This window comes from Pundamilia nyererei, unplaced genomic scaffold, assembly GCF_000239375.1.
Source record: "Pundamilia nyererei isolate P.nyererei 1_Seehausen unplaced genomic scaffold, PunNye1.0 scaffold00407, whole genome shotgun sequence".
Classification (NCBI taxonomy): Eukaryota; Metazoa; Chordata; class Actinopteri; order Cichliformes; family Cichlidae; genus Pundamilia; species Pundamilia nyererei.
The window spans coordinates 86924-98099 of NW_005187808.1; the positions used below are offsets into that span (position 1 = coordinate 86924).

General features: G+C 37.3%; 1 protein-coding gene across 1 annotated transcript in view; it reads right to left on the reverse strand.

Annotated features, from left to right (window-relative positions):
- Positions 1-631: 631 nt before the first annotated feature.
- LOC102194721 (integrin alpha-M-like) overlaps positions 632-11176 on the reverse strand; it is a 21124-nt gene continuing 10579 nt past the window's right edge. Inside the window, exons 8-30 of the mRNA XM_005753139.2 lie at positions 10826-10976; positions 10473-10623; positions 10182-10249; positions 9894-10014; positions 9590-9729; positions 8766-8912; positions 8461-8673; positions 8220-8353; positions 7139-7287; positions 6886-7034; positions 6639-6764; positions 5675-5748; positions 3118-3259; positions 2932-3030; positions 2752-2831; positions 2581-2667; positions 2407-2476; positions 2206-2307; positions 1721-1801; positions 1526-1636; positions 1254-1367; positions 1023-1133; positions 632-878 (exon numbers count right to left, since the gene is read on the reverse strand). Coding sequence (XP_005753196.1) covers positions 813-878; positions 1023-1133; positions 1254-1367; positions 1526-1636; positions 1721-1801; positions 2206-2307; positions 2407-2476; positions 2581-2667; positions 2752-2831; positions 2932-3030; positions 3118-3259; positions 5675-5748; positions 6639-6764; positions 6886-7034; positions 7139-7287; positions 8220-8353; positions 8461-8673; positions 8766-8912; positions 9590-9729; positions 9894-10014; positions 10182-10249; positions 10473-10623; positions 10826-10976 — 2686 coding nt within the window. The 3' untranslated portion in view covers positions 632-812. The remainder of the gene's footprint in view (positions 879-1022; positions 1134-1253; positions 1368-1525; positions 1637-1720; positions 1802-2205; positions 2308-2406; positions 2477-2580; positions 2668-2751; positions 2832-2931; positions 3031-3117; positions 3260-5674; positions 5749-6638; positions 6765-6885; positions 7035-7138; positions 7288-8219; positions 8354-8460; positions 8674-8765; positions 8913-9589; positions 9730-9893; positions 10015-10181; positions 10250-10472; positions 10624-10825; positions 10977-11176) is intronic.

Here is an 11176-nt window from a genome sequence, read left to right on the forward strand (position 1 = left end):
TGGCACTTCTGACTGACTGGTGTCATGGCAGGGTATATGTGAACCAGATGTGGGCCAGGTCTGGCAATGATGGCACTATTTATGTTCCTATTTTCCTATTTTAGTTAGAAGACCCAAATGCCATGTTGCAATACTATACTGCTATGGTAGCCAACTTTATCCAAAACCTAGTGAGGGTTTACTCATGTTTACCACTGGGTGGCTGTATCTCAGGCGGTAGAGCAGGTGACTAACTGATCAGAAGGTTAGTGGTTTGATCCCTGGCTCCTCCAGTCTGCATGTCAAGAGTTTTAATGTGTATAATGTGGTTAGGAAGCACTCAGTTTGGAGAAAGTGTGTGATTGGCTGAATGTGGCATGTCGTATAGAGCACTTTGAGTAATCTCTGATAGTAGAAAAGCACTATATAAGAATCAGTCCATTCGCTGTCCGAACAGAGTTTCGTCATGTTACTTTTGCACTATTATGTTCTGGCACATGTTGTTATTACATGGCTTGATTAAGGTACACATTAGGCTGACATCTGGGGCCAGAGCTGAAATTGTTCTGGGCCAGCACTGGCCTTGTGTTGGCCCATGTGTGGGCCACCTCTGGCAAACCAGATCTGGGCCACCAAAGGGCCGTCATTCTTTGCGGTATGTGGGCCATTTGTAAGCACACTGTGTGGGCCAGATCCGGGCCATACCGATTTTGCTATGTCAGGTCCTGCCCACCAGGTAGGAAGTTCTATTGTAAGGAAATGGGCGAGCAGGGGAGGGATTTCAGACCTTCTTTGAAGATTAGATAGAGATCTACAAATATGAACCTTTGTTTTTATCCTGGACCATCTTCCGGTTCTTCAGCATTTACCTTGCTATATTTACTCTTGAAAAATCCAGCCTAGAAGTGCAAGGAAAAACATAAAATTCAAGTAACTGTGCATAAAAATTATGTTAATGAAAAGAAAATTTAATTATTTGTCCACGTTCTCTAATAGCTTTTCTTATGAAAAAATTAATTGAAAAAGTGTGATCATCATCTCACCTTATACAGGACAACTGTGAGTAAAATCAGAAAAATCAACCCTCCCAGACATCCTCCAATGATCTCTTTGATAAAATCTGGCTCAGGGTACACTTCTACCTCTGCCTCAATCTGAAAGATGAAGTGACAGTTTGTAAATAAAATGGAAACTGTTATTATTATTATTATTATTATTATTATTATTATTATATCAAGATAACATTATATACTATATATATTACAAGTGCTCACCTTGTGAACAGGAGAATTGTAGTCAGACCCTGTTGAAAAGTAGACGTACTTGCTTTGGTCGTACTTCAGACTGACTTGGCTGGTCAAGAGTAATTTAGCAGATTGAAGTCCAATCTAAGAAAAAATCAAGAGAGATGAGCTGAATTTGAAAAAGAAAATAAATATATATAGGAAAATATATATATATGAGTTAGTAGTACCAAGTAAGGAAGAAGTGTGACGTGAAAAAAAAACCCTAATGTAGCACTTAACATAAACGTCCCATCAGTTACCTGCTCTATCCACTGTGAAGTGAGGTTTCCAGAGATTTCATACGTCCTCTTCTCCTGCCTTTCCATAGATGTCAGGCACTCAAACACTCTACACATGGCCACAGAGCAGTCCTGTGGATCATTTAAAGAAGACTAAATGCAACAAAAGTTGATCCATTGTAATATTAAATCTACAATGTTTAGACTAATACTTACCACTACTTTATTTTTTTGGATCTGAAGAACAAAGTCTTTAACATGTGGTTCTTCATAACTTCCTTTCTTACAGTCTGCAATCTATAATACATTTGATTTATGGTCCCAATGTTACCACATGCATGTATTACACTGCTAAGCATGAGCCATTTTTGTAGTCAATACCTAAAACAACATACAATACTGTGTACAAGCCTTGAGCCACCATAATTTCTCTATGTTTTGCAGGGAAAATGGAAAATAGTTGCAACAATTTACTGAAAAATGCAAACATACATCGATATATAGTAAATAAGACACAGTGTGTAGACTTTGGCTTGAAAGTCAATATTGGTATGACCTCCTCCTTTAATATTCAACACAGCAAAACCTTTAGAAAGCCTAAAGAACTATTATTCAAGACCACTTACATTTATCTTTGATAGCAAAATATAAAGAAATGAAGGGTGACTTAAGACTTTTGCACACTACTGCATATATATTACCTGTAGGTTGTTCGGATGCACCCAAATGTCTTTTCCCCCAAGCTTCACTGGAACCTTGATCCACACAGTGAAATTATGAAGTGCTCTGATATCATTTGTTAGCTAAACAAGAAAAGAAAACAAGAGATAAGCATAATAGTTGGATCTAAATCATAGAATTACCTTTACAAAATACAGATATATACACATGTCATGTTCTACCGTGATTGATTGCTGGACTGGTTTCTGCAAATCATTCTTCCCAAATGTGAAATTGTTATAGCTGGGGGAGCTAAACAGACATATTTTAAAGATTGATTAAATACCATGTATTAGAATAGTTGTCACTTTCTATTTTTTTGTTTCCTTTTCTGTTACAAAGAGAACAACACATACCCTTTAATTGTCATAAAAATGCTGTATTTTACATCAATCAATTTCTTTTTGTAGAGTTCACTTGTAGGTGCATGCTCCTGATTTCCACTGAAAGAGAGAGGTGAACATATTTATACTGTATCTGTGGGTCTACTGCTTAAATGAAAAGTACATGTACCAGAGAAACAGTACCTGGTGGCATTTGCAGTGACAAATATCTTCCTCTCAAATTGACTATTGGTGTCAATCCCATAGCTGACAATGAAGGAAGCCTTAATGGAATGAGAGAGATGAGTGACTTCTCGTTGTCCTTAAGTTGTGCAAAAGTCAGAAAAAACAAATTGATAAAAGATTTTTTCAAAAAAAACAAACCTTAGTTTGGCTCTTGAAAATGGGCTTGTCAATAGTACAGTCTGTCCTTCCTCGTGATAAACCATCTTCACTGTCCAAGGAGTTGCACTCAATTCTTCCCTTTTATTAGGAAAAAAAGATTCTAGATGCATTGGAAGAGCAGCAGATCAGTGATGAACTGATACAGACTTGATCCTGATGCCTTACCTGCTGACTCGTGAACTTCCTGTAGGAGAGTCCAGCTGGATACGTGAGAATAACATGGCTGTTGTAGGAGTTTTCTCCTCTGTTCTCCACTGTGACTGTGACATTCAAAAGCTCATCAATGCCCACTTTAACCTCTGAGGATCTGTGGAGTATGAAGCCAGATGAGAATAAAAGGAGAGGAAAACAAGACGACAGCTGAGCTAAAAGCACAAAATGCTAAATTTATGGTAGTTTTCAATTGAATGTTAAAATGGTAACAACTTACAGATCCTAAGGGATGTAGTATATTAACTTATTGCATTAACATGTTAGCATCTACTGATTAGCCATCCACTCACTTTCTACTGCTATCACAGCTAACATTGGGCAAGGGCCAGCAGTATACCCTGGACAGATTGCCAGTCTGACACAGGGTAGGATAATGCTTAAAACTCGGCATTAGGAGGCAATATGGTGTTTATCAAATTGTACAATATTTCAGCTTATGACCTAGTAAAATTGAAAATAAAATATATAAAACGAGTTCAAATAGAGAAAAGTTAATTTTGGGAGGTTTCTTAGTAGATAATCTCTGCCATCATGAGTAATTCTCTGATCAATTATATTTCATTATATTGCAGTCTTTTAAATAGCTATGCTTTATTGTGCACCACAACATGATGAAATAGCATAAAAACTCAACCTGACATTTGTACAGTCATCCCACTAACAGGGGAAAGACAGACTGCACTGAGTATTGGTTATTTAATCATCGTAGCAAGCAGAAAAAAGATTTTACACATGGAGTCTCCAGGCAAATAGACATGAAAGAGTATTAGGGCCACATTACAAAAAATATATATTATTCATTATTAAAAAATTAAGTCTAAATTTCGAGAAACAGTTGAAATACTATTTGGGGAAAAAACAGTTTAAATGTGCAGATAACAGTTGTTGCTACAGATGCTATACCCTCTACAAGATGCCTTGAGTAGATGAATTAGTGAACCATCGATATCTTTACATCTGTCCATTACCTGCCTTTTCATTTTTTACTAATCCACTCTTCCTCTTGGTTCAAGGACTTTTGGACTTCTTTGTGCCTCTTTGTTTCATCGTTTGTTTCTTGTTCTTAGTTTCCTATTCATTTAGTCTGTTTCCTTTTGTGTTCTGTTTGGCGTAGTGTTGCTTCTGTATGTCCTCCCCAATTAGGTGAGTGATGTCTTCATGTTGTGTATCTGCCGGTTTCTCTAGTGATGTCTATGCATGTCTGTTTGTTTGCTCTCTCGCCCTCTTTCCTCCCTCGCTTTCTCTCTCCTCCCTCTGTTGCTTGGGTTCCATCATTTTGCGTCCCAGTGTTTGTGTTCCTCGTACTTCCTGTTTTACTTGGATAGTTTTCTGTCTCATGTGCCTCATATTCAGTTTTGCTTCCACCTGTCCCATCTATTTGATTGTTGCCAGCCATGTTCCCAAGGTGTTTCCTCTCTGCCCTGATTCCCTTGTGTATTTAACCCTCTCAAGGCAGGCGTTGCAGATTTGCAACAAGTAAAAGCGAACAACCTGATTACCCCACATACATATTTTATGAGTTTGTTTTACTCAGAAGTACCACTGCAGGTATTGTTTTGTGCATTAGCAACTAAAACTAAATTTTAGCCTGAGAGGGTTAATGTCTGCGTCTGCCTCTGTCTGGGGTCGTGTTCTCCCTCATTCCCCTCTCCCTCATGGGGTCCCCCAATCCTGCCTGCTTTACACAGTGCATGACACGATTCTGAAGTACGATTTCATTGACTCAGAGGGTACGGTAGCCATGGCAGTTTGTCTTGAAACAACAATTGTAATCTCCACATTTCGAATTTTCTCAAAATAATAAATAACATTTTTTCTTCTGTGTCCCTCATACGCCATCGTAAACAGATTTACTATTTGTGTTAGTGTTTTTCTCTTCTTTTTATTTTTGTTTCTTTATTTCTCTTTCCAGCTTTGTTGTGACTTATTAATCATATGGAAGGAGAATTTTGACAGAGTGGCTATAAATTTTATTCAAATGTTTCAGTAGAATAGTGTTTTTATACTTCATGTACAAGCAATTAAAAGTAGCACATTTCCAGGCACACAAGTTGTCAAATTCTGGGGGTTTTTGTGAATTTGAATTTAATCATAAATATGTCAGAGTTAGATTTTCAGCGGATGTTTTAATACATATATTTTTAATTTTGGATTATTTTTTTGGTTTTATTTTGGTGTCCAGTCTTGGTTTTATTATTCTTGGAAGGCTTTTAAGTTTTGTGACGTAATTGTCTTTTGGGTTTTGGCTCTAGGTATTTTGCCTCCCCAGTGTTTCCCTGAGTGTGATTTTTTTCTTCTTTCTGTATTTCCCATTCCCTTGTGTTTTGGGATTTGGTCTTTTCTTAGGAATGTGTTATAATTTTTAACTTAGCTATTAGCATTAAATTAGGCTTTTTGTTGATCGTGTCGGCTTCCTGTGTTCTACATGCTGGGTCCTTTCAAATCCATGAGCCACACGGTCGCCTGACTGTGACACAAGTAAAGCTTAACTTTAGTAACTGGGCCTCACCTGGTGAAGTTGAAATCCACCTTCAGGTTATCATTGCAATTCTTGTCAGTGCCACAGTTGATCTCAAAATTTAACTGTGGAAGAAAGCATGGTGTATTTACATTATACATTTCACTCATTATAATTTCATTTTATTTCAAAACTATAAAGAAACTATTTTATTCTACTTAAAGACTCCACCAATTTCTGTCATTTAGCAATGCTGCCATTCTCGTGATCTTAAGATATAGCAGCAGTCTCTATGCTGCCTGCTAGCAGTGACAGTGGCATTGGTAGAACTTAATACTTTACACACAGTTTCTGTCACAGATGCCTTATACGGATGGCGATATCAGCACAACAACTGTCCCAGCTATAAAGTTTTACATTTGCATTTGAGTCAATGGTTTTGTAATTATACCTCTGTACACCACTAAAGTCAGTGTTAAATCAAACAATGTGTGACTGAAGTGCAGATATTTAGCTTTAATTCAAAGGGTTGAACAAATGTCTGCATTAATGGTTCAGAAATAACAGATCATTTTTGTACAGTTTCAGAGGCTGAAGAGTAAATGTAATACCTATGGACCTTACTACTGTATGTATTACTATGTATTCCACAGCAACAATGAATGTATTCTCTTTTATAAGTTAGGTGAGTAGTGTTAGCTGGTTATGTCACCAAGCTAAGCAGCTGCATGCTTATTGCTGTGAAATGGACTAACATTAACCAAAACTTTCTGTACTGAAGATAAAATTCTTTCTAACGATATTCTTGGTCCACTTCTAAAAAGGATCTTGTTCCTCTGTAGGTGCAAGGACTCTAGTTAGAAAGGCTTGAATATTTTTAATTCAGTGTTTTCAGTTAGTGTTTGTCACTACTCTTTGAAGACCTGACAAATGCACAGGTTCTTCTCAATGCCAGACTTACATAAAAAGTAAAGGCAAATGTATTAACTGTACACTTATAGTGCACATTGCTTACGGGATAATTAGTTGCTGTTGGAGCATGCGGGGAAAGACTTAGTGTGAGATTTTCCTCAGAAGGCAAACCATAAAAACTGAATTTAATCTCATTAGAAAGAGGACTGAGAGCATCTTCTGGACAGGCCTGCAAGAAGAGAGCGATGTCAGTGTTGCAGGACTACAAGACTAAAATTAAAATATTTTCTTTACTGACTTAAACATCTGTTGGTTCATTTGATAATTGTGATGTTATTAATAGAATTTACCTCAATAAAAATTTTTACAGTTAAACACGTTTTCCCCAAGGTGACAATAATTGATCCAGACTGCTCTTGTTCTTTCACACAGTGAGCTCGTTTTTTTGAAGGTTTGCGAGTGGTATCCAATGTTAACATATAATCAATCCTTGCTTGAGCTGGAATAGATCAGAGTTTGACTTAAATGTTACAAATGCACATGCATACATAAAGTAAACTGATGAATGGTTTAGTGATTTAGAAACAGATAACAATAATAAACCTGCATGTAGCTCTTTCGTAGACAAGCTGCTCATGGTAAAGCAGACTGTAACTGTGTTCTCCAATGGTTTTGAGCAGTCTACATTCTGAGTAGAGATTTGGTCTGGGCTGAATGACACCTCAGACTTTACCTCTACAATGGGTCTTGATCTGGAAATGGACATAATAGGGAAAGGAGATGATGAACTAGACATGTGAATGACTATTACCTTTGTAATTACTACTAAGCTGACAGCTAATCTTCATTGTGGATGTTCTGATCAAGACTTCACAACTGTGTGCACTTTTCTTTGATTTACTCGCACTGCACATTTTATAAACCACTATGTCTACTTATTTCTATCAATATCTCTGCTACTGAAAGTTTGGGGTCAGTGAGAGATGTTAATTTTCTAAGTAAAGAACATTTTCTCTTATTATATGGCATCAACCAGATATGTTTTAAATGAAATTTAATGATTTAAGGAAGCATTCATTATAAATCTGTAATGCTTTCTAAAGAAGTATCTACAATCACCACCAAGTTTGTTACTGACACCTTGGTAGTACTTGGATGGACCCTCCTTTGCTTTAATTCTTAGTTGCATAAATTCAATAAGGTGTTGTAGTCCTGTTCAACCACATCCCAAAGGTGCTATTGGACTGAAATCTGCTGACTGTGGATACCATTGTTGTTAGAGACCAGACTCATCAGAGTGTTTTTCCAATCTTCTGTTGTCCGTTTTTGGTGAGTCCTATGCCCTTATGCATACCTTGGGAGTAACAAGTGGTTATGTGAGCTACTGCTGATTTTCTGTCTGTTCAATTTAGCTCGGCTAAACTCTATGTGTAGCTGCATGTGTGCATCACCCTTTTTTCTTTGCAAAAAAATGCATTTTTTCCTGTATTTTCCTGTACATTTTGAAGTAAACTGTGCAAATTCTGCAAACAGAATTTCTCATTACATTAATGTGCCTTTTTTATAATTAGAAAATTTTACATTTACACTAAGTTTTTAGCAGTATTCTATTCATTACAATTGAACCTACACAAAAAAGTACCAGTGACAACAGTAACACATGGCTGGACTATCTTTGACTTACCTCAGCAAGACAACTTTACCCTTTGAACCCACCGCTAAGTCAAGCAGTCCATCACCACTCTGGTCAAAAGCCGACTGACTGATTGACAGGCCAAAGAACTTCAATCCTGACTGGACCTCAGAGCCAGCAATTCTCTGTGTGAATGAACATATTTTAAATAATAAAGCTGCAGGTTGTATAGATGCACTTTTACATCACAGATAAGTTTAATAATCATTGTGAGTACTTTGATGCTGTGTACCTGTGAGTAAGTAGGACTGATTCTTTCGCCTCCTTCACTGTGGAATATGTAGATGCTGCCTTCACCATTATTCTCCAAAGGTGCTCCAACTGCCAAATCCCTGAATCCATCTGAGTTTAGATCAGGCAGCACAGCAAGAGAAGAGCCGAACCTTCCTTTGACAGCTGCATGTCCTCTTAGTACTAATGGATCATCAAAATTACACTCCACAAACTGAAAGCAGGAGAGTGAATATTATATGATCATTAGGGAAGTTGACAAATAAAATAATTAATTTAATTGAAGTGGATAAAACTTTGATTTACCAAACCAGTTAGTCTGCAAACATAAACTCTTCCCTCTCTATCAGGCTCCATGTACATTGGGGCTGATATGAAGATTAGCTCAGTGATGTCATCATTATTTATGTCCATGGTACACACCTCTGCCCCAAAATATTGACCAGTCTGATACTGTGTAAGCAAAAAAATATACATTTTTATTTGAAAAAATAATTTATATATAATTTAGATGAGATGAGATAGCCTTTATTTTGTCAGTTGCAGGTCTTTTGCCCACACCGAGATGACAGACCTTGCCAACCGTACATACAATACACAAACATCACATTGGGGAGACAGGTCAGGCTAGGTAGCGAGGAAAAAGAAACATCGAAATGTGTAACACAAAAGGATAATACAGGAATGCACAGATATCAACACACCATAGCACAATAAACACAGACAAGCAACATGGGAAAGTGTTCCAGTGTGTACATCTGATCTGGGACCGCTGCAATCTTTCGACTGCGCCTCCAGCTGACCCGATGTCCACATCAGAGGGGAGGTAAGCGTTGGAGGTGGCGTTGGATAGGGAGGGTGATGTGTCAGTGAGTGATCAGTATAGTGCGTGTCCATAGTTCAGCTGAGACCGTGTCCTTCGCCCTGCTAGGCTAAGTAAACAGTCTTCCAGCCAACCCAGGTGGCCTTGCATGGAATGGGAAGGAACAGACTCAACACAGTCGTTATCGGGGCGTTTTTGTTCGGCTCCAGCATTGAGCCCACAGCTGGCGCCGAAGGGGTAGCCGCATTATGATAGTAATTTTTCTTTTTACAAGGTCATTCAGATCTGTCTTGCTGTAAATTCATACCTGTGATGCCAACGGCTCAATCGTTTGGTTTTCAAAGTTGTCTCTGTTAACAGAGACCACAACTCCTCTGTGTTTATATCTTGGAGCACCAAGAACTGTCAGAGAACCACTTTGGGTTCTAGCAATTGCCATGGAGTAACCTAGAATTTGGTAATCAAAAAAGGAAAGACAACTTATTTCTCCTTTTAAATTTTGTTCATGTGCAAACTGATCCACTTGTTTGTGTAAAAGAATTACAGCAGAGCTGTGTATATACATGATCACATGTGTTTGAGTTAGACTGTTAAAGCTGTAATATTCTTACCAAGATAGCTGTCAGGCTCAAAAGACACATCCTCATATGTTTTCACCTTCTGGCCTCCTGTTGTGTATTGCACGTAGCCTCCCCTCCACTGGTTTGCACCAACAATAGACATCTGAATTCCCTACAGTGTACACAGAAAATACATTTAATATACAATAATTTTTTTTATTTAAAATCTGGACTGTGTTCAATTATCTGGTTGCCTTCAAGTTACAAAAGGTGGCACATGTGAATCTCTCTTTCTCATCAGACTAGACTGTCTGATGAGTTTCATGTAGTTTTAATTACCTCAGGTGCATAAACTGTACTAAATCCCTCTTGAGACATTTCCATTTTCAGCGACTCTCCACTGCTTTCTGTGACAGAAAAATAAACAAGACAAAATTTTAATTATTCTTAAAGTAAAGAATTCAAATGACTTTTTGTTGTTTATTATAAATGTGCTGAGTATTTATTGCTCTTTTCATAAAGCAACAAGCTGTTTAACTTAAAATGAGACAAAATTTGTAACATGCAATAAAAAGAATACAATGTGACAGGAATTTTAACAAAGCTTTAATGTTGAATGTATATTTGTACCTTCAATGGGAAAAATTTTGTCCTGTAGATTCTGTCTTATTTCTTCAAGTGCGCTGAATTTCTTCACTTCAAACACATGTTTTTCTGAGGGAGATGATGCAATGCTGTGCAGTTCTTGTTTTGCCTCAGGTTTATCAAATGCATCCCCCACCTGGAGATTGGAAAAACTATGATTAAGTTTTCATACTATTCAAGATCATTTGCTGACTTTGGTAAAATACAGTCCTTAAATCTCACCTGATTTAAAATGAAATCTACACACAGATATTATACTCTCTAACACTGAAAAGAACTCAAATCAACAATAACAGTTATTTCTTGTTGACTGAATGGCAGAACTAAGAAGTGCTTACCCCAATAACAAATCGAGCAATTGATTTATTTTTTGCTTGCTCTACTGCACCTTCCAGGTTCTCACGGTCATTAGATGCTCCATCAGTAATTACAATCAAGACCTTCTTCACATTTGGTCTGGAGCCTTGCTGTGGGCTGAAAACTTTTTCCCTATCAAATAAAAAATAATAATAAAATGAAATTTCTTTTTTTTTTTTTTTTTTCGCTGTCCTAACTGTGGGTTTTTTAATTTCTTTTTTTTTTTCTTTTTTTTTTTCAATACGGGACAGACTTGACTGGGGGAAAGAAGGGGAGAAAGAAAGAGGGAAAGAGAAACAGCTGAGAAGAGGGACGGGGGAGAAGGGCAAAAG